The sequence below is a fragment of the Zosterops lateralis genome (assembly GCF_965231275.1).
Source record: "Zosterops lateralis genome assembly, chromosome: 21".
NCBI classification, from domain to species: Eukaryota; Metazoa; Chordata; class Aves; order Passeriformes; family Zosteropidae; genus Zosterops; species Zosterops lateralis.
The window spans coordinates 9,649,565-9,672,095 of NC_139781.1; the positions used below are offsets into that span (position 1 = coordinate 9,649,565).

Here is a 22,531-nt window from a genome sequence, read left to right on the forward strand (position 1 = left end):
CCAGCCCTGTCTGTGCCCCCACGCTCTGGGGGAGCACACAGCCTGTCCTGGGTCTATTTATTCCCCTGGGGCTCATCCCACCCCCGGGTGAGCTGCCCTCCCTTTCCCACTGCAGACCCCCCTCGGGGTGCTGGGGGGTGTGGGGTGCCCACAGGGACAGCAGGAATGGGGGTCTCTGGGGGGTGTGGGGTGCCCACAGGGACAGCAGGAATGGGGGTCTCTGGGGGGTGTGGGGTGCCCACAGGGACAGCAGGAATGGGGGTCTCTGTCAAGCTCTGCCATACACCAAAGGAGGTGCCCTGGCTCTGGGCTGGGCCCTGCTGATTGTCTCCTGCGTCTGTAAAGATTTATTCCATGTAAATACATCTTTATAATAAAGAGTTATGATTGTTAACTGGGTAAATGCTGATTTCTGGAGGAGCAGGTGGGGGTTGCTCTCCTGCTGATGGGGAGGGGTCTCGGGTCCCTCTGCTCCCCCATGGGGCTCTCTAAAGGCTCTGGGGGTCACGGCTGGGGCTGTGACAGCCCCTTCCCCAGCCCGCTGCTGGCAGAGGAGGTGCTCAGGAGGGAGTGGAGCCATGTGCTGAGCCTTGGGATTGGTGAGGAGGGTGGGAAAACACAGTTCAGAGGGGCTGGAGATGGAGGAGGGATGCTGGAAGGGCACAGGGATGCTGGTCCTCCTGGGTATCCCTGTCCCGTGTGTCCATCTATCCCTGGCATCCCTGTTTCTGCTGTCCCTGTTTCTGGTGTCCCTGCCCCTGTGTCCCCGTCATTCCTCCCCTACGTGTCCCCATCCTTGCATTCCCCATCTTGGTGTCCCCATCCCACAGGGCTGGTGTGGGCAGGACTCGTGGGGGGACAGGGAGGGTCAAGGCTCAGGGGACTGAGGGTCCCTGTCAGGACCCTGCAGGTGGTGAGGAGGGGCTGAGCCCTGCAAAGGGACGGGACACTCCCAGAGAGGGGGGGTTCCCATGCGAGAGGCCCCCAAACCCCTCACTGTTTGCGGGGGGTGGTCCCGGGCTCGGGGCTGCGGGCAGGGGGCGGCGGTGCCGGCGGGGACGGGGTTAAGGGGCTGTGGGGGAGCGGAAGGGCCGCAGCTGCGGGCCGGGAGCGGGGCCGGGAGCGGGGCCGGGGAAGCTCCGGGACCCAGCTGGGCTCCATTAGCTCATCCGCCGGGAGCGGGAGGGACGCGCTGCCCGGCCCCGCGCCAGCGCCCCGGCCACACCGCCACCGCCACCGCGCCCGCCGCACGGCCCGGGACTGTGAGCCACCGAGAGCCACCGAGAGCCACCGAGAGCCACTGTGAGCCACCGAGAGCCACCGAGAGCCACTGTGAGCCACCGAGAGCCACTGAGAGCCATTGTGAGCCACCGAGAGTGACTGAGAGCCACCGAGAGCCACTGAGAGCCACTGAGAGCCACTGAGAGCCACTGAGAGCCACCGAGAGCCACCGAGAGCCACTGTGAGCCACCGAGAGCCACTGTGAGCCACTGTGAGCCACTGTGAGCCACCGAGAGCCACCGAGAGCCACTGTGAGCCACTGTGAGCCACCGAGAGCCACCGAGAGCCACTGTGAGCCACTGTGAGCCACCGAGAGCCACCGAGAGCCACTGTGAGCCACCGAGAGCCACCGAGAGCCACTGTGAGCCACTGTGAGCCACTGTGAGCCACTGTGAGCCACCGAGAGCCACCGAGAGCCACCGAGAGCCACTGAGAGCCACTGCTGCCCCCCGTCCCCGCTGCCGGCTGTCCCCAGACCCTGCCATCACCCGCGGCCAGCCCAGGAACCGCCCCCGGTACCCCCACGATCTGGGTGGACGGGCAAGGGCTGCCCGCTCACTGCCCACTCCTGTCCTGGCCCTCACACCCGCTTTTCCAGATGCAGCAGCTCCCAGAGCTGGAGTGGGGCAGGACACGGTGCCCCAGTCCCCTCCAGCTGCCCCCAGCTCCAGCTCTGGGATGTTGGGGGGTTATTATTCCTCCTCCACTGCCAGCCTGCAGTGCTGCTGCTGCTCAATCTGAACGGGGAGGGCTCTACCCCTGCACCTCAAACCGCCCCGCAGTGCCCCTTGTGCCGCCCCAGCTGCAGCAGCAGGGACTGGCCCAAGGGAGCCGGTGAGGTTCCTGCCCGGGCACGGGCAGGACTGGCAGGGGGGGCCCAGCAGACCCCTGGAGTGACTGCTGTGGCCGTGCCAGCAGGGCAGTGATGTCCCACGTCCCCCAGGCACTGCCCAGCTCCGAGTGCTTGGGCTGTGGCCAGGGGCTGCACAGCTGAGCCCTGACCCCAGCCCTCCTGCGCCGGCCTGGAAGGAGGAGGCCAGGGAGGACCTCCTGGTTGGGCTGTGGCCAGCCTGGAAGGAGGAAAAGGCTTCTGGGCCGGGAGACCTAAGGAATCTCTGGCTCTTCCTGGCCTGGCCAGCTGCCCGCAGGCAGGTGGGAGCTGCTGAGCTCAGCCTGCTCCCTGTGCTGTGTGCCATGGCAGTGCCAGAGCCCCTCTGCTGCAATGGAGCTGGGGCAGAGCGGGCAGGGGGCACAGGGGCAGTGCTGGGGACACGGGCAGAGGGGCACAGGGCAGTCCTGTCCCTGGCTGTGCAAGGAGGGGTCTGCCAGGTCCCAGCTCACTGAGCAGGGACAGAGGGATGCCAGTGGCACTCGGAGAGGGCTGAGCAGTTGCAGGAGCCCTGCAGTCCTTGGGGACCTCTGGCTGTCCCCAGGGGGAACAGGGAGAGCTCACTGCCCACGTAGGGCTGGCAAGGGATGTTCAGTGTGGCTGTGGGACACACCAGCTCCTCCAGCCCACCACCAGAGCATCACCAGTGCCCCTCGGTGCCTGTGTTCATGGTGGGCTCTGAGACCCCCAGAGCTGCACCCCAACAGCCCCCAGGGCCCCCACAAGGATCCCTGTACCCTCCTGAGGAGGAGGAGGATGGGCAGGCCCAGGTTCTGTCCCATCCCCGGGGAGCATCTCGCTCTCGCTCCGGCATTTCCGCAGGCAGTGGCAGGAATGTGGTGGCCGCGGGAACAATGCCAGCACCTTGCACTGGTCACCTCCGTGACAGTCCAGGAGCAGCTGCCCAGGCCCAGCCCTGCTCCCAAGGAGCTGGCAGGAAGCAGATGGAGATGACACTGGCCTCCATTTCCTGCGGCAGGACGCGCAGGCAGGACTTTCTCCAGCGCTGCTCCCCCTGCCAGCCCAGCAGGGCCTTGGGCACCACAGGCATCACTGCTGAGGCTGCCAAAGCCCTGTGCCACACACAGGAACCAGCCTGTGGCACCCAGTGCCACCCCACTGCCCACCTGGGGCCACTGGACTGCAGTGGCAGTACACCAGGAGCTCAACCAGCAGGAACCAGGAGCATGGGAGCACCTGCCACTGACTGTCCCCAGCTGTGCCCAGCACGCTGCTGGAGTGCCTGGGGGAGAATTCATCCATCAGCTGCACCCGGAGCAAGGCTGGAGCTCCAGGCAGGGCTCTGTGACAGTGAAGGGCTGTGTGAGGGAAGGCAGGCGCACCCCATGCAGCCCCCAGGCCTTGCACAACGGAGGTTTATTTGGAACAAACAGTTTCCCAATAAATTATGTAATTTAAAAATTTTAAGGAAAAAGGCAGGAGGGAGGGGAGCCTGTGGCAGCTCAGCCAGTGCATGGGGACTGCAAGGCTAAGCCCAGACACTGGCAGGGGCTCTGTGACCACAACCCCCTCCCCTTGGCTTTGGCCTCCCTCACCTGAGGCCAGGTGGCCCCACAGGCCTCTTAGTGTTTCAGTGGGACAGGCCACTCTTGTACCCTCAGTCACCAGGGCTGTCCCCTCAGCCAGCTGTGTGTGACCCTTGCACTGCAGCCCCTCTGCACAGCAACTCAGCTGCTCCTCTGGCCCCTCGATGAGCACTTCTGTCTCCTTTCACTCCCCCAAACCTGCACCCTCTGCAAACCTGCCCCAGGAAGGAGAGAATGGACTCCACCTAGTGGCACATGGTCACCCAGCCCGTCCTACCCTCACACTGTTAGCTGGGCTAGAGGGACAGTGGTCCTGTCCTGCTCAAGACACACAGGACGGCACAGGAGGAGCAGAGGTCAGGCTCATTGCTCTCACCCTGGTCACTTGTCACCCACCATCCTGTGTCCTCAGGGGAAGATGGGGCAGGGAAGGGAGAGGAAAGTGAGGGCAGAATGGGGGCTACAGGGACAGACCTGTGTCCTGGGAGAGAGGGGAGAGGGAAAAGGCCCTGCCCAAGGGGAGAGGCCAAATGTCCAAACGACCTTCCTGGGTCAGCACGGTCCATAGCACAGTGATGACATCAGGGCTGGCAGGGCTGTGTGGCAGAGGGTGGCATTTGTTCCTCAGCAGTCTGCAGTGGTGTCTGCACCAGCACACGTACCTGGCACTGGAGGGATGCAGTGTGCCTCGGCCTCTGAGAGCACCAGCCATCTCCACCCTTCTCCACAGCAGCTCTTGGGAGATGGGGGGTGACACAGAGAGAAACGTGACCTGGGGAAATGGTGACACTGCCATGGCATGGCGGGTGCTGGCACAGTGCTCGGGTATCAACAGATCCACCTGGCTCCCGCGGGGAAGCCGGAGGCTCCGGAGGTGGATGGCAGTGCAATGAGCGTGCAGGTCCTCTGCAGTGTGGGGCATGGCATGGCAAGGAGGGGGAACACATCCCTTCCAACTGTAAACACGGCACTTGGAGAGCTTTGAGCCTTTACCCCTTGGAGGAGCTGTGAGAGGCCCGGCCGGAGCGCGGGCCCGGCTTTGGCACACGGCACGGGTCACTCCTCATCCCCGGTGAGCAGGAAGCTGTAGAGGAAGTTGATGGCACGCTGGCGGTCCTGCTGGCTCTGCCTGGCCATCAGGTTGGGCGGAGGGCGCAGGAGGAGGCTGGAGAACAGGGCGGCTGTGGAGGCAGGTAAAATCAGTGACTGGTGAGGAATGAAGAGCTTGGGAGGGGCAGAAGAGGCTGGGATGGAGCTGAGGAACAGAGGAACAACACTCACCGATCATGGCGGCGCTGATGTTGTTGTCCTCTGAGTACCTGAGCAGCTCCCGCAGGAAGGACATTAGGTACCGGAACACGTTGCGGTGGCAGCTCGGCAGCTGAAGGATCACCTGCAAGGAAATGGTTTCAGGAAGCTCCCCCAGACCCCACTGCTGCAGCCTGGGCATGTGCGGCATTCCGGGCTCCACAGCAACTTACCCACAGCTGCAGCCCACTGCTGGTGGCACCTGTGGGCTGTGGCCCCTGATGACACTGCTTCAAGCAAAGCTGTGTCACCAGGAAAACACCCCCACTGCCCTGGGGCTGCTTCCTGCTTGTTTCCCAGTCAGATCCCAGCTCTCACTGCCCCAAAACTTCCCCCTCTGCTCAGGGACGTGCCTGGCCTGGCCTGCTACCCCACCACCTGTTAAGAGCCACGCACAGCCCTCCACTGAAGGACAGAATTGTAGCTCTGAGCAGGTGCTCAAGCCCTCAGGACCAGCTAAGCCCCTCCCTGTTCCCCATGTGCTGAGACAGGGATCCCTTGGGGTCTGTCTGGAAGAGCTGCCCACTCTCCCAGAGCCACTGCCAGCCCCTGGGTAGGGAGCAGGGCCCAGGCAGGCTCAGGGCCACGGCACAGCTCACAGCAGGAGCTGCCCTGGGCTGGCAGCAGCTCCACCATCAGCACAGCCCCACACCTGTCGGCACAGGCGGCTGCTGTGGGCCCCCTCCAGGCACCGCTGGTACAGCTCGTAGCAGATCACAGGCTCTGGCAGAGCCTCCAGGAAGATGAGGAGAGCTTCAGCCACAGAGTGATTACTGCCCGCTGGATCACTGGGAGTCAAGGATCATGCTGAGCAGAGAGATGTCCTCTTTCCCACCCTCTGGCTGCACAGGAGCCCCCTGCTCCATCAGCCTCTTCTCCACACCCTGCTCCTCAGTATCCCAACTCCTGCGCTTGACACAGCCTTGCAGAAGCTTCCAGAGCCCCTGGCTGCTTTGGCCATCACAGATTCAACATTCAGAGAGGTTGTGGGGGAACCAAGGGAAGCCCATCCCTGCCAGGCAAAGGTGACAGACAAGCTCTCCCAAGAGCAAACTCTCCCAAGCAGAGCCGAGATCCATCACAGGATACGGATTGTCTCAGGAATGCTGGTGTCCAGGCAGTCAATGATCTGCTCCAACTCTTCCTGCATGCCTGGAGTCTGGAACAGGTCCTCCTGCCAAAAACAGCACAGGGATGGAGTAACTCACCTTCCCTACAAAGGCTGAGGCACACGGTGACTCACAGTGAATGGGGAACCCTGGGACACCCAGCCAGTGCCCCGAGCACAGGGAAAAGCCTTGCCCTGTAAGGCAAAGGGTCCCAACTGGAGCTGATCTCCAGGTGCTTGTGAGGAACCAGGTCACCAGGGGAGCTCCATCGTGGCAGAGGCCCTCTCCCTCACCCTCCATCTCACCTGGTGGAGGGCATGCTTGAACAGGTGGTCCACCAAGAGCCAGATCTCCTTTGGCACCTGCAGCGGCACCTCACTGGTCTCTTCACTGTCCAGGGAGCCCATCTGCAGGATGGATTTCTCCTGGGAAGAAAGCACACGAGGGCTCAGGGAAACCTTAGTCCCTTCTGCCTCAGGCCCTTAGCTGCTGGTAGGGAAACCTGGGAGAGGGGAAGCAGCAGCACCCTGGGGTGCTCTAGCCCTGACTCGCTTTCACAGCACCAGCCATTGCTGCACAGCTCCTGGCTCCTCTCCCTCCTGCTGCCCCATGGAATAACCTGCCTGGTCTCCCCAACAGCCCCAGCCCCCTCAGCCCCCCAGGAGGGGGCTCTGGCTGCCCACAGTGCCCCAGCCCAGCTCCCACCCCACAGCCAACAGAGCCTGGGACCCAGCAAGTCCCTGTGCTGTGGGAGCTGCCAGGCTGGGGAGCCCAGCCCTGTGTGCTCCAGTGATCCCACACCTTCCCTGACTGCAGAGTGCTCCAGCTGCCCAGGGATCCCACACCTTCCCTGACTGCAGGCTGCCCCAGCTGCCCAGGGATCCCACACCTTCCCTGACTCCCAGGTGCTCCAGCCACAGCAGCTCTCATGGCTCTGGACTGTCCTGATTCCTGGAGTTTCTTCCCTGATCTTCCCAAGTTCTCACTGAGTACACAGCACCGTCACAGTTCCTGCTCACTCCTGTGGAGCAGCTGATGAGCTCCATGGCTCAGATGCCTCCATCACACCAAGCTTTAACTGGATCCATGTTCTTGGCTTGATTTTACTCACAAACACTCACATTCCTGTGACCTCCAAGAAGGAAGCCATAGCCAGCATTCCCAAAGCACCCAGGAACCAGCACAAGCAGGAACACAAACCCGCCACCAGCAGAGGAGCCCACAAGCCACACAGAGAGCACCTCACTGCACCTGCCATGGCTGTCCCTGCAGCGCACACAGCCACTGACAGCAGCTCCCCTGCTATGCCCAGAGACACCCCAAACTGACACAAGCCCTGGTGGCATGGGCAGTAGCTCCACTTGCACACAGCACTGCCCTGCACAGCACCTGCTCTGACCCCAGGAGTATGCACTGGGAAGGTGTCAGACAAGAGCACTGCAGAATTCCTCTAAAGGGGAAAGGGAGAGAGCTGTAGACCCTCTCCCAGAGCTGAGGATGCTCTCCCCAGGATGAGGCTCTTCTACAGAAACCCCCCGTGCCAGGGTATCACTGGAGCCAAGCGCTGAAGCAGCCCTTGGGGTGACTGGGAGAGCTGTGGAGACCCCCATGCAGGAGATCCCAGACACTGAGGGAAGAGAAGGCTCGGGGCAGAGGAGGAGGAAGAGAAGGACCAGCAGGAGCAGGAGGAGGCGGGTTTGCTCTGGCCGGGCCCCGAGCGCCCTCTCCTGCCGCCTGTGAGGAAGGGAGGCTCGGCCACGTCCTTCCCACGAGAAGATGGACGCGTCAAAATTCCTCCCTTCTCTCCCAGGAGGGAGTCTGTGAGCTTCATGTGGTTCAACACCCGAGCTCGATCTCCTCTTGGAGAGGGAACATTCCTTCCCCCTCCTGGTTTTACTCTGTCACTGCACTGACAGCCCGGAGAGGAACAATTCACTGAGACTGGGAAGCCAGTGTAGAACCAGCTCAAACAAGTTACAAATGTCAGAGCCAGCGCAGGGAGAACATGAACACCCCCAGCATCTCCCACTTGCTCTCCCAAGGACGTTTCCTTTGCTTGGCTCCAGCACTGGGCACGGGTGCCAAGGGAAGCAGTGATCCCCCTCGGGCATTGTGGCCATCAGAGGCAGCAGCCCCAGCTCCACTGCTTGAGGAGGCACAGAAACATCCACTTCCTGCACAAAGCTCTCTGCTCCAGCCCTCCTCCCACAGTTCTGAGAGGATGCTGTGCTGAACTCCTCCTTATGGCCAGAGGTATGTCAAAAGCTGCCAATCTTTTTTGGGAATATCCAGCGTTGCTGTCAGGATCAGGGGAGTAATTTTTTTCCCCCAAAGCAAATCTGATGAGCTTTAACATCTCAGTTGGGCTTGGCTCTGGGGTCACTGTGTGCTTCTCTCCTCCAGTCCACAGCTGTTCTAAGAAGCTTTGCTGGCCCCTCTGTGCTCCCCTCCCTTTCCCTCTGCCACAGAAAACAAGGGAAAAGCTTTCACTCTTTACAAACACACCACTGAGAAGCACACTGCCACACAGCAATTGCTTGTGTTACCTTTTCTAAGAAGCTGTCTTCTTCCTGAGAGCAGCAGGAAAGAGAGGAGAGGAAAAAGTGTGGTTAAGACAGAGAAAGCACTCTCGGATTAACTCTTGTGATTAAGCAGAAGCCTAATTTGCATTATGAGAACCCACTGAACACCAGGTGCTTCACACATTTTGCTGACGTGGCCAAAGTGAAACCTGTGTGAGAGATTTGCCTGCCAATTAGCAACAATCCTGCTCATATGATGCACAGCCTCGTCAGGATTTCTGGAAACCCCTGCAAGGGGCTTGGACTGTTCACTGGCCAACAGCTCAGCCACGGGCAGGTGAGTTGTGTCCACCAGGAAGAAGTCAGAATCACTGTCCCTATGTTATTTCAGCCAACTCCCCTCATGACCAGGCCAGAGATAAAATGTTCCCTGGGCTAAATCTGTGTTTCTGAGTGTGTGGCAGCTGTGGAGCTCACAGGGCCCCTAAGCAGCTTTCAGTACAGTCAGAGAAATGAGGGTTTGTGCTCAAACCCGCTGCTGCTGCTGCTGCAGCCTAAGAGCATTAGCACAGCACAGAGAGGAGTGTGCCAAGCCCTTCAGCAGCACAGCCAAGCCCTCAGCATCCCCAAACAGACATCCCTGTACAGCCAGGGCTGGCTGGACACTGCTCACGGGTTCTGCAGGAGAGAACAGAAGCAGGTTGTCCCTGCTGGGTCTTGGCAGATCAGCCTTTCAGGGTGGAACAGCCCCAGAGCATTCCTAGGCTGAGCTGGGAGCTGCAGCTCCCACGGCACAGGGACACCAGGAGGGAGAAGCATCTCAGGGTCCCCTGTGGCCTCTGCAGTGCCTGATTTCTCTGGAGGCTCCCCGAGTTCTAACAGAACCACAACAGACTGGTCTCTTCCCAGGAACAGCTTGCTCCGAACAGGAGCTGGCACAGGTTTCTCTCCTGGGGCACAGGGGGAGGGACAGTCACAGGTTTGGGAGGGCAGACAGCCACCTGCACTAGGATGGTGAGTCATCTCCACCTCACCCCCCAGCCTTGGCCTGGCTGCCCACCTCTCCACAGAATCACCAAGTGGTTTGGGTTGGGAGGGACCTTAAAGCTCATCTCATTCCACCCCCCTGTCATGGGCAGGGACATCTTAACACTATCCCAGGTTGTTCCAAGCCCTTTTCAACCTGGCCTTGGACACTTCCAGGGATGGGGCAGCTCTGGGAAAACTGTGCCAGGGCCTCCCCACCCTTACAGGGAACAATTTCTCCCTAATGGTGAGCCTCCAGCACAATCTGCCCCACAAACACTTGCTCCTGACAGGGGTTCTTCAAGAGGCTTTTTAAAACCCAAAGTAGGATTCCAAGAAAAAACAGGGTGAGACACTAATACTGAAACCCCAAAGGAGAGGTGCTCAAGTGACAGCAGCCGTGTCAGTGTGTCCCCCTGGGAGAACCAGGAGAGCCATTCCCAGACAAACTCCCACCTACATGGTGCTATCCTGCATCCACCTACCTCAGCCCCTCAGTGACTGGATCTCCAGACCCCTCTCCACTGAAAACCACAGACAAAGTCCAGCCAGGCTGAGGAAAATGTTGGCTGCAGTGAAGGATGAGCACATGCGAGTGCAGAAGGTTCTAAGGCATAGACACTGCCAGCCTCACACAGCACCAGAACTCAGAGAGCTGCCCCCAAATGCTCCAGGGTACACGGCAGCAGCAGCACTGACCCAAGGCAGTGAGTGCTCAGCTTGGTCTGGGCTCAGGAGCTGCTGCACCTCACTGGAACGTGGCCAGGTAAGGCAGTAAGGAGAGAGGAATGAAACCAGCCTGGAAATCAGAACTACATCCCCAAAACGGGACAAGCCCAGAAACAGCTGAGAGTACCCAAAGGACAAGAGGTGACTGGCAAAGGCTGGGGGGAAGAACAGTTTGCTGCACCACAGAGAGATCTCTCTCTGATGAGTTATCTCTCACACGAGGCATTATCTTTCACTGTGGTTGGTGTGGGAGGAAATGGCCAGAGAGGCTGGCTCATCTGTTGAGCTGTGTCCTTTAGCATCCCACACCCACACCACAGACTTTTCTTCGGTCCTCCTGCTTCTGCTTGCTCCTTCCCCTGAGCAGTGGGAATGCATCCAGAAGGAGAAGGCTCCCAGGGCACTCATCATGGCAGAAGAAGCCCCTATACCCTGGATGAGAGGACCCCAATCACTTCTCTTATGACACTGCAGTGCCACCCAGCTGAGCCTGCCAGTAACACCAACATGAGGTGCTGGGATCACTTTTTCATCCCATCAAACAATGTTCAGAGCCTACTCAGAAAAAAGGGATAAAGTACAGGCTGTCAAAAGCCATCAGCTGTGGTAGATGGGAAGAATAAAAGAGCACCTCAAGCTCTGTGAAGTCACTCAGCTCAGAGCCAGCAGACAACCTGAGCTGCAGGCACTGCTCCTGCTTTTGGGAGCAATCAGAAGGGAATCAGGCCTCTCTGGGTTGAAAAAGCTGCCTCAGAACTCACCAGGTCTATGAGTTTGGTGACTGGAACCTCTCGGATGGGTCGTTTCATCCGGCACAGGGCCTCCAGTGAGGTGCCAAAGCAGCTGGGCAGGTACGTCCCACTGATGGTCAGGAAATAGTCCTTCCCTCGGTCCAGGTGCAGGACAAGGATATCCTCAATTTTATCCTCACCCGAGTTCAGGAGGGTGACGGAGTCCTTGCTGACGTACACATCCAGGGAGATCTCTGTGCTCTCATCTGCAACACACCAGAGCTTTCAAGAACACACAGACATTCTCCAAAAGGATGACAAGGACAAACACACAGTGGGCAGGGACAAAGGCCACAACAGGAAAGACAAACAGACAAGACTGATGGCAAGAAAGGTGGGACACAGGAAGGACAGGAAGGACTGAATGGAGATGGGATGGGGGGTCTACAGCAGTACACTCACCTGGCTCCAGGTAACCTTCACAAGGCTCAGCTCGGAGCCATGGCTTGCAGTAGTGGGTGTCATTGAGCTTTGGGATGAAGGAGAAGTGACAGGTGACCTGCCCATTATTGGTGATCTGGAACTTCTGTTTCTGCAGCTGACGGAACTTCACGTTCTCAAACTCGAACTGCAGAGCACAGAGAAATCCAGTGATATTAGCAGCCAGGATATGGCCCGTGGCCAGCCCCCCACAGACTCTGCACTGGAGCCCCATGGCTGAGAAGAGCCCACCCAATGCAGAATTCCACACAGAAGTCCTGCCAAGGAGCCAAGACAACATGTCCTCGTTAACCTAATTCCTGATCATAAGATAAAGGATAGAGTTCAATTTCCTATAATCCAGTTTATTGAAACTAAGTCTTTGAAAAAAGTTCTGGCACTTTGAAGGTTGCTGTGTTTGGGCAGTGACAGTGATCCCAGTTTCACCCTCACCTCTCTCCTGCTCAACTCCAATGAAGGGAGAAAATCATTCTCCATCCTGTCCATTATACGAACAATGTCTTCAAACAGCTTCCGATACTTCTGCTCATCCACAACCTTCACCTGTGGGAGACAAAAAACACTCAGCAAAGCTTCTGACTGGTTTTCACAGGAGGTACCAAAAATGGACACGGAGTGTCCCCATTTGCTGCAGCAGAAAACCCGAATTTGCTGCCACTCTCCAGTGAAGAAATTCAGGTGTGACCCAGATGACACAGCAGAGGTACAGCCAGGTCCAGGCTGCTCCTGTGTGGAGGAGGGAACAGCAGAACTCCCACATTCCTGCCAGATGCAGCACCTCCACAGCAGGCATGCCTGGGTTGGGTTCATGTGTCCTCTTGCAACAACAGCCTCAGCAGAGGTGCCACTCCACCACCGCCTCCCACAGCAATCCCTGGAATGCCTGGCAGTGCTGGGATCCTGCCCCAACAAACACACAGACCTACCCCAATGCAGAAAAGGGCGCTGACAGGCTTGTGGTCACTGGTCTTGAGGTCCATGTGGCTGCTGTACCGGAGCTGGTTGACGTTCCCTCCTCTCCACAGGATCCGATCGCACCACGCTGGGACACGACACTTCCCACTGCAAAGGAGAACAGGTTACCAGGGGAATCCAACAATCCCATCCAAGCTGTTCTACTTCCCAGCAAGGCAGTTCCCTCCACCCACATCGTAGCAGTGATGGGATGAACTCCTATCACTCAACCTAACTTGAATTTTGTTGTTTCTTCTGCTCTCTCACCCTTTTTCCCAATACAACAGATAAAATTCCCATCCTTTCCAGCACCAGGAAACAAAATAATCCTCAGTCAAGCCCATTTCCACAGCCTGAACCCATGTGTGCCCGACTTTCTTGTGCTGCCAGACCTCTTTGCCTACAATCCAGCCCATCACTTATTGTTCCCATTATGGAAACTTTACTCAGTGATTACTATTATGTTGTGAATCCTGGGTTTATCCTTCTTCAGATTAACTCCTGCGCCGATTCATAAACACTGCAAGTCAAATTCAAACACTGTATGGTTTGGAAGTCCTCCTTGGGAGTTTCTCCCTGTGGAGCAGCCCCTGCAGCAGATGCAGCCATGTCTGTGGGAGGCACCATGCAGGAATCACAGTTGCTATCACAGTGCAGCCACCCAGTGGGTGTGCAAGTCAGGGGACAGGGTGACTCAGAGAGCCTGTTTCCTTAGCTCTTCAATTCCTTTTTTTATACTGTTTGCCTGTCCCTGGTAATAGAAAATGTCCCCAGTGCAGGGTCACCTGAGCTCACACTTCACCTGCCTTCACCCAGTGGGATCAGACACAGGTTTAAGGGATGTGCCTGGTCAGCAAACACAGGGGCTGCTTATTGCACAGAACAGGAAAGAAAGGAATGCCAAAGATAACACTGACAGGTATTCACAGCTCTAGGAAGCAGGAAATCAAGTCTCATGAGAAAATGCACTTTATGTCATAGGTAAATACACCCAGTGGCAGCCAATGTTACCTGGAGTCCCAGCGATCTGTTTTAGAGTCATATTTATATGTGGGGATGAATGTAATATCTCCCTCCATGAAATCTGCAAATGCTTTCTTCTGAGTGCGCTGAATATTCAGCTAAAGCAGAGAAAGAAAACTTTTAAAAGAAAAAAAAACCCAAGCCAAACCCAAGAAACCCTCCCCTGCCACAGCAATGTCATAGAGCAGATCTACAGGCAGAGCAACCACGGCCTGTGGTCATTCTGTGGGATTCACAGACACCCCCAAACTGCCTCTCAGACCTTTAACTCACAAGTGGAATGTTTTCCAAACAGACCAAGTACAAATGGGCCTGGTACTGCTCACCAGACCACGCAGGCAGCATCAAGCAAGAGTTAAGGGGAATATAAATGACTAAATGCTTTCATCAGTTTTCAGGTTTAAGATTTGCCGTCATTAATCTTTCCGCACCAATCATTTTAGCAAGAGCCTCCAGGATTGCACTTGCCTGATAACCTGACACCACTCTCCTTTCCTCTACTGAAAAATCTGGATGTTTTCCTCACTAAGACCTGCTTCCTGCATGGTGCTCTGCAGTACAGCAAGAATGAGCTACAGAGGACAATCAACCAAATTTGCTATTAAACTGTGTCAGAGGTGATATTGCACCACTGTTGTTCATATTTTCTGGGTGCAACCCTTTGCCTGAAAGGCGCCTCCCAGCAGCTTCTGTGTGCTGCAGGGAAGTGCTGAGCAGGTACAGAGACAGCACAGAATGATCAGGTTTGGGCTCCAGATCAATACCTCTTCTACAACACTGATCACAGCAGCTTTTGTTGTTGCCTGTGTTGAGCTTATAGTTTGTATTTAAGAGAGAACTCCTGCACTGACACACAGACACACTTACACAGTGAATGCCTGAGTCACCCAGTCACCCCAGTAGGGAAAATCTGTTTTTGTTTAGAGGGATGCTGCAACCAGCAACACCCAGAGCTCTGTCAGGGTCCAGTGTCTATGTCTGTGTCCAGACCCTTAATTGCAGTGTGCCACAGAATTATGTAGGTTAGAAAAGCCTTCCAAAACCATTGAGTCCAACTGTTCCCCCAGCACTGTCAAGGCCACAACTAACCTGTGTCCCCATGTGCCACCTCTATGTGTCTGTTAAATCCCTCCAGGAATGAGGACATCACTGCCCTGGGCAGTCTGTGCCATGGCTGGACAGCACTTTCTACAAAAACAATTCCCCTAATATCCAACCCTAATGTCTCCTGGCACAACTTGAGGCCATTTCCTCTTATCCTGCCAGTTGTTACCTGGGAGAAGAGACCAACCATCACCTGACTGCACCCTCCTCTCAGGGAGTTGTAGAGAAGGTCCTCCTGAGCCTTCTTTTCTCCAGGCTGAGCCCTCCCAGCTGCTCCTTATCAGATCTGTGCTCCAGCCCCTTTTCCAGCTCCATGTCTGCCAGCTCCTCCCCAGCAGGCACATCCTAAACCAAGATGACCTCCCAGGGATGGGGCAAATGTAGGAGAGTTCACTGACCTGGTCATAGTTGAGCAGCTTCTGAAGCTCGTTCCTGCTGATGAGATTCTTCACTTCACTGGCATCCAGCAGACACAGCCTGTAGTTCAGGTCTCCCAGCCAGATAACAACACTGCAAACAAAGATACACAGAGAAAGCTCATCTTGTTTTTGCCTCCTGCCATGGGCAGGGACAACTTCCACTATCCCAGGTTGCCCCAAGCCCCATCCAGCCTGGCCTTGGACACTTCCAGGGCAGCCTGCTACTCTCCAGCTTCCAAACAGGCCTACAGCCTTCTTGCTATCAGCAGCTAAAAAACACTCATGGGACTCACCCTTTACTCCATAAAGGTTTCATTTAAAGATTAAAATTTAAACCCCTTGCTAGTACCAAAGCTCTTCCTGTTTATAGTCGAACCTCAACGTTTCCATTCGTGGATTATCAAGGATAATCTAATACTTGAAGTTTTTTTTTCTGTACTAATCCACTCTACATTTTTGGGTTTTAAACGGTTTAAGTATTAATTACAGAAGTACCAAACATTTGTACTCTGTTTAGGCCTGCTGAAAATGAAGTTATACACAAATGCAAGGAGAGGGACACTGGGGACAGGGTGCACAAGGCACTGCAGCAAGGAGGTAACTAGTTTGTCACTAGAATTCCAAATTATTTCATCAAGCCAGAAAACTCATCTGCATGAAATCTCCAGTTGCTGCAGTTCTGATTTGACTTGGGTTATTCAACACCACTTCCAAAGAGTTACAACTCACTCGTGCTTCATGATGTTGAGCTCAGCCAGGCTGTCATTGCGGATGATGAAGCTCATCCGGGCACAGATGTCCTTGTAGTCCTGGTTGCGGCGCTCAAAGTCCTCCACGTGGGCAGCCAGGTGGGAGTTGACCACACAGAAGGTGGTGTTGTGGAACATGAACCTGATGGCCACACCACCCTTGTTGCCCTGGGGACAGGAGGGAGCAGTGGGGCTGGAGCAGCTGGCAGGTGAAGCGCCATGGGGAGAGGGCTGGGATGGCACAGTGAACCAAACCAGACTGCTCTTCTTGCATGGATAACAGGGAAGCAACAAGCTGGCCTTGGTGACTCACCATCTTTCCCATGACTCCTGTGCCCACAGACTCTGTCACAATCTCTCTGATATTGCTCAGATGATCCTTCTTAGCAAATATGAGCAACATCATCCCAACCAGGCGGACCATTTGCACCTGCAAAAACAAACGGGATCCTGAATTCCCAGAGAGGCAGTGGGAATGCAGTTCTGATCTGACCTGCTCTGCCTGATGCTCTGCTGCTTTGGCTCTCCCTGCTCCTCATGTTCTCTACTCAATCCCTAATTGCAACAACAGAACCTGAAGGGTCTCCTGTCCACAGCAAGATCCTTGGGGTCCATCTGTCACCCCCCAGGAGCTGTCAGCAGTGCTGAGCTCACTGCATTCCCCACTCTGCTCCCTCCCTACAACAGCGTGGGCAAAGAGAAACTGAATAAATGCCCAGCAGGTTTGTGACTCAGGTCTCAGCCCTTGCTGTGCTCTAACCAGCAGAAGCAGAGATGCTCCCAAGTGCTCCCAGAGCTGGGGCTGGTCCTGAGGCTGCAGGTGCACTGGGAGTCAGAGCTCACCTGGGCTCACTGCAGACTCCAGAGCAGAGGGGAATGGACTGAGATCTCCTCATTTCCCATGTGCAGACATGCCTGGTGCACAGGGCAGCAAAAGGCATCTCTGAGCTGCACAGACTGACTCATACTCAGGAAATACTCACTCCCTACAGCCAAGGACCTCTCTGGGTCTGAGCAGTTTTCTGCTCCCACAGAGCTCAGTCCACAGAGGTGAACATGAGTCCTCTCCCAGTGGGGATCTCAGGTCTGCTGCTGATCTTTTATGTGTGCTAAGCCAACACTGCCCAACCTGTGACCTTCCTGCACCTCTAAAACAGTGGTAACACCACTCTGAAACAGTGACAAAGGCCTGCTTGAGCACAGTCTGCATGCTCACCTCTATGCACAGAAACATTCACATGTGTTGGGATAAAGTCTATGGAGTGAAGAAAGAAGCTGAGAGCAGAGAATTTGGCTGCAAGGGGCCAGCTCCCAGTCTGCTCTGCGGGAGCAGAATTTGCAAGTGACCACAAGCCTTATCTACAGCTTCAGCCACTACCCCCTCCTGCAACCATATCCTGTGCTCTCCCTTTCCCTAAGGTGGGAGAAATTCACCCAGAACCAAAGTGAAGCAAAGGGAGGGGAGGGAGCAGGAGCCTCTCTGCAGTTTGGGCCATGGCTCCTGCTCCCCTTGACAGCTCTCAGTTCAGCAAGATGCTCTATTCCCTGCCTCATCCCCTGTAACACCTGCTCAGAGCAGGCAGGATGGGGTGTGACAGCAAACACATTGTCTAAGGAGGAAAGGCAAACCCAAACTGGTCCCTGCAGCAAAAAAAAAGAATTGGTCCCTTTTACAGCAGAGATAAAACCAATGTCTTGGTCTAAACCAAGAAGCAATTCTGACTCAAGGCAGCAGCATCTGGAAGATTTCGCTTCATAAATCATCCTATTCCTTCAAGGAAAAGCTATTCATTTATTTTACCAGCTCAGAACACATCTGGCTTCTATGCCACAGGATGAGAAGACAATAAAAGTAGAGAAATTGAACCTGCTGCTTCCCTAACACCTACCTCCTATTTGATAAAGGTATTGTAGCCATCACCTTTATAAATTTCTTACTTCAAAGCATAATATTTCCCTACAAGTGTGGTGCAGAAACAGACTCTCCAGATTTAACATGACACATGCCCAGGCAGGCATATGCTCAGTATCACCCTTGGTTTCTCCAAGCCTTGCTCCTTGGACAGGGAGGAAAAGGGAAGCCCTTTTCCTTTTCCCTTCCCATCATGCCAGCTCCATGACAAGCCCCCATGCCACTGAGCAGAACTCACTTTCTTGTATTTGGCCTTAGGGTGCAGGGACCTCTCCACAGCAGACAGCCACTCCTGCTCCTTTGTAGAATCAAGGTAGAAAAAAGCCTCCGTGCTGAGGTCCAGCTCCTGGAACCTGGAAACTCAAGAGCTTAGCACCTCCAGCCCTCCTACACATCTCCCTCTTCCTACAGGAATGTGAAACCTCCAGCAACAGCCTTTGGAGGAACGGCTCCTTATGGCCACTTGCTAAATAAAGGAGTGGAATTTCTCCACAGTGCCTTTGAGATCCTACCCCAAATCCCCCAGCAACCCTCTCCCTGAGAAACACCACTTTAGGCAGAGGACAATGAGCAAGCTCTGCGGATACCTCCAGAAAAAATCTATTATGTCATGTTAGCTTTGTTCAACCTGATCCTCTGCCTCATCCTACAGCTTTTTGCCCTCAGACAGCCCCTGTGTGACACAGCTCAGCTCTGTGCAGCCTCTGAGAGCAGGACAGGAACCCAAACCTAAGCCAGCCCTCCTGGATTTCCCCAGCTGCTCACCCGATGCAGTAGAAGTCTGGAGGCTCCATGTCACACACCAGCCACGGAGTCAAGAAGCCGTCAGGAGACTGCCCGTTCACATTCCACGTTCCCACAAAGAACCTACAAAGAACAAAAGCAGCTGAGCTGTTTGAAAACGCCATGAAAACCACAGCAGTGTTCACGTGCTGTGAGCTGTCCCTGCATGGAGCAATGAGAGCTGTGGGAGAAATGAAAGTCACAGAATCATTGAGGCTGGAAAAGACCTCCAGGATCATCGAGTCCCATCTGTGCTCAATCCCCACCTTGTCACCCAGCCCAGAGCACTGAGTGCCACGTCCAGGCATTCCTTGCACACCTCCAGAGATGGGGACGCCAAACCTCCCTGGGCAGCCCCTTCCAATGCCTTAGCACCCCTTCCATGAAAAAATTCCTCCTGGTGTCCAACCTGAACCTTTCCTGGTGCAGTTTGAAGCCATTTCCTCTTGTACTCTCCCTTGCTCCCTGGGAGCAGCGCTCGACCCCCCAGCTGCCCCTCCTGTCAGAAATTTGGGGAGGGCCAGAAGGGCCCCCTGAATCTCCTTTTCTCCAGGCTGAGGCTCCCCTGCTCCTTCAGCCACTCCTTGAAAATTCTCCCAGGCTTGGCTCACTCCCAGTGAAACTCCTCTCAGAGTTAAGACATTTCCACCAGCACGGAAACATCTGGCTCTTTTAACACCACAACACTATGGTGGGGACATCTGTCTTCACTCCTTCTGCCCACCTGCCCCAGCTGTACCAAGGCTCAGGAGATCTGACACATGCAGAAAGAAGACAAAAGGAGCAGATGCCCCACGGACACCTGGTGACTTTTGGGCTGTACCAGTCTCATTGTCCATCTGAGCTGCAGCCCATCAGCAGCTGCCAGGGTCCAATCCTGGGTGAGATCCAAGCTCACAGGAGAGATCTCACAGCTCTGTCCTTCCCACCCAGGTCTCACCTGAAGTTGTGCAGGTTGATGTAGGCCTTCTCCCTCTTGGCCAGCACATGTTTGATGAGCCCCTCTCTCTGCCCTGACTGCGTGCTGGGCAAAAACATCTTGCGCATGGTGTTGGTCACCTTGGGCTGGTCTCTGGATGTGCCTTCCCTCTCTCGGTGAGATCTAGGAAGGAGGCAAGAGAAGCACTAGAACTAGTTCTGCTGTCTAGGAAGAAAAGTAAAAAAGGGAACAGATTCCAAGCTTTACTTACTGCTTGTTCTGAGGGACAGGAGGGGGCGGGGGCTCCCGTCGAGATCCCGTTTGGTGGTTTTGCATGTTCCTTTTCTCTTCCAGGCTCAGGGTGTTGAAGTCATCCTCAAATCCCAGAGCTCCTGTAATGAAAAATCCAAGAAAAACACCTTGGGAAACAATCTGAAACTACTCAGATCAAGAACAAAAAAATGTAATTCCACAGAGAGCAAAAATCTAAATGATAATAGGAATACATCAACAGTGTGACCCTGGAAATAGGAGAAAGGGGCACTAACCACAAGTGACGGCAGGAAGGAGCCTAACAGGCACATGAAAACATCACTCAGGAAGGAATTAACAGACAATGAAGCAGGGTCTAACCCAGCTCCTACCCTGGGCACCCCAGCACTGCACAGATCCTGGAGCAAAGCCAACTGTACCTGGAGACAGACCAGTAAGACTCTTCTCCACCTGATGCCAAATCGCTGAGTCCTTAAGTTCAGGAACAGATGCTTTCAGGTGTGCTGGATAAAAAAAAAAAAATCCCTGTCAGAAACTGCTGGCAGAGGATTTCACAGGCACAGGGGCAACTCCTCTCACCTTCCTGTATGCTCTGCACCTCTGACAGGAAGCCCAAGCAGCGCTCCTCGTCGGGGATCTCAAAGAGCCGCTCGGGCGCCTCGTCGCCCTGGATCCGGACCTTGCAGCCTGCTTCAAACACTCCCTGAGTCAGCCCAGGCTGGCCCAGAGTCCCCACCAGCTTCCAGGTGTTGTTTGTGATGGAAACCTGCACCTGAGTTACTCTCCCTGCGCTTCTGAGGTCCCCCCACCCTGCTTGGGGTATCCCCAGCACGTTCTCCTGGCTTTAGGAATCCTCCCTACTGAAATCTCAAAGGGTTCTAAGAGCAGGAGGAAAAATTGCAAACATTTCAATCATTTGCATTTCAATGCAATGAAATGTCGTCTGTCATGACAACTGAGTGTCTGACAGAGCCAGATGACAACGCCAGAGGGAAAACAATCCTTGTGAGAGCAGGGGACAAACACAGAGCCTGGGGCAAAACAAGCACCAGTGGCTGTTCCCAGACAGGACCTTCAGCTACACCACTGCCCTTATGAAACTTACTGTTTGTAGCTATGTCAATCAGCAGCGTTTCCTCTGCCTCTAGAAAAGAGAAAAACAGGATCAGCAGAGCTCAGCAATGCCTGCTGCTGCAGTAATTGAAGACTCCTATAATTACACTGCCTGCTACCAGCCATGAGAGAGTCCTAACAGGAGCAAAGAGCTCTAATTGACATCTGTACACTCCTAACGGTGCTGGCAGAGAGAACCTGGACAGCCACCTCCCAACAAGTGTCCCAGGGAGATTGATTCCCTCCACACAGCTCTCAGACACCTGAACAGCTTTTCCCCATCACTGCAGCTACTCTGGGAAAGACCAACTTGACAACGAACTTCAGAGCTTCTCTGCAGAGCAAGACCAGGGGCAGAACATCTGCACACAAGCAAATGAGTAAATAAATTCAGGAAAAAGGACTTTTACTCCTTACAAGGATTCACCCCAGGGCCACTTACTGCTATTTAAGTTCTTCCAAGACAAGATCTAAAGCCCTTCTTCATGCAACAGGTGGGATGCTGAGGGCTTGCTAGACCTCATGGAAGTTTAGATGTAAACATGCAGGAAAAGGCAACAGCTCCCAATCTTGGCATAGCAGAGGAGCCTGAGAAACAGACACCCAAATACCAAACTCCAGACCCTGAAAGCAGGTTCTGCACGTGCTGGCTCTGTGTGATGCCAAACCCACCACACCTGGAGCCAGCCAAGCTCCTCACAAACGGCATGCTGACACGGAATGACACCCTGCTCGGGTGAGAAACAAGGGGATTCCATAAAATGTGAGCTGCTGCTTCACAGGGAAAGGATTCAACCCAGGCAGGTCAGGGAACACCACTAAATCTGGACTATGCAGATGGACAGCAGGGGATTCTCAATCTTTCTCCCAGCAGTCAGTACCTTGCACACATTTAAAGCGGCTATTGATGGGAATATAATCCGGATCAGAGTTTTCTTTCTCCTGGGAGCGAATAACGACCCTGCAGACAGAAGGAAGGCTTGTAAAGACCCGGGGCAGGAAGAGGGAAAGGAAACCAAGGTGAGACCACGCAGGGATACCCTGGGGGAGAAGAGATGTCGGACCACGGGGCAGGTCCAACACCAGAGGCTCTGGTTACCGGAGGAGCACCGGGGAGCCGGGAAGGCACCGGAGGAGCGCCGGTCCCGCAGGGTGAGGGAAACAGAGTGAGCAGGGCTGTGGCAGCCCGGCGGAGACCCGAGCCGTGCCCGGGCCCGCACTCACCCGTAGCGCCCGGCCCGCCGCTCCAGGCCGAGCACACACGGCTCCCGCCGCCCGGCCCGCACCTCCGCGCCGGCAACGCTCTGCGCCAGCGGTTAAGAAAAAACCTTCCGGTCACCGAACCTGCCCCTGCCCGCCCCTCACCCGCCCGGCCCTGCCCCGTCCCCGCCGCCCCCGGTGGATACGAGCAGGCCGCAGCCCGCGGCGCGCGCCTCCATGGCAGCAGCGCTCGGTTTCCCGGAGACTCCGCGCGGGGCAGGGGAGCGGAGCGCCGCCCGCCCGCCGCCGCCGCGCCCTCTGCTGGCGGGAGGTCGCCACTGCTCTTTGCCCGTGAGGCGCGCACACCGATGGCGCGGCGGGAAGCGGGAGCGCACAGTGGGCGGGGGGATTTCTGATCTGCCGAGTTCTCCCCCTGAAT

General features: G+C 55.7%; 1 protein-coding gene across 3 annotated transcripts; it reads right to left on the reverse strand.

Annotated features, from left to right (window-relative positions):
* Positions 1–3,545: 3,545 nt before the first annotated feature.
* OCRL (OCRL inositol polyphosphate-5-phosphatase) lies at positions 3,546–22,195 on the reverse strand. 3 transcript variants are annotated; one of them, XM_083876469.1, is made up of 23 exons: positions 22,117–22,195; positions 21,774–21,853; positions 20,885–20,923; positions 20,359–20,466; positions 20,199–20,282; positions 19,778–19,898; positions 19,528–19,689; positions 18,570–18,671; positions 18,043–18,157; positions 16,206–16,322; positions 15,873–16,060; positions 15,123–15,234; positions 13,609–13,718; positions 12,570–12,705; positions 12,076–12,186; positions 11,605–11,770; positions 11,173–11,408; positions 8,681–8,704; positions 6,440–6,559; positions 6,115–6,199; positions 5,678–5,805; positions 4,999–5,110; positions 3,546–4,898 (listed from the first exon to the last, which is right to left on the reverse strand). In XM_083876469.1, exons 6-23 carry the CDS (start codon positions 19,840–19,842, stop codon positions 4,774–4,776), a joined length of 2,214 nt encoding a protein of 737 aa, XP_083732595.1. In that variant the 5' UTR covers positions 19,843–19,898; positions 20,199–20,282; positions 20,359–20,466; positions 20,885–20,923; positions 21,774–21,853; positions 22,117–22,195; the 3' UTR covers positions 3,546–4,773. The 3 variants fall into 3 exon arrangements, with proteins under 3 accessions (XP_083732595.1, XP_083732594.1, XP_083732593.1); XM_083876468.1 differs by having other exon boundaries at positions 20,359–20,469; XM_083876467.1 differs by lacking the exons at positions 20,359–20,466; positions 20,885–20,923; positions 21,774–21,853; positions 22,117–22,195 and having other exon boundaries at positions 20,211–20,232.
* Positions 22,196–22,531: the final 336 nt, after the last annotated feature.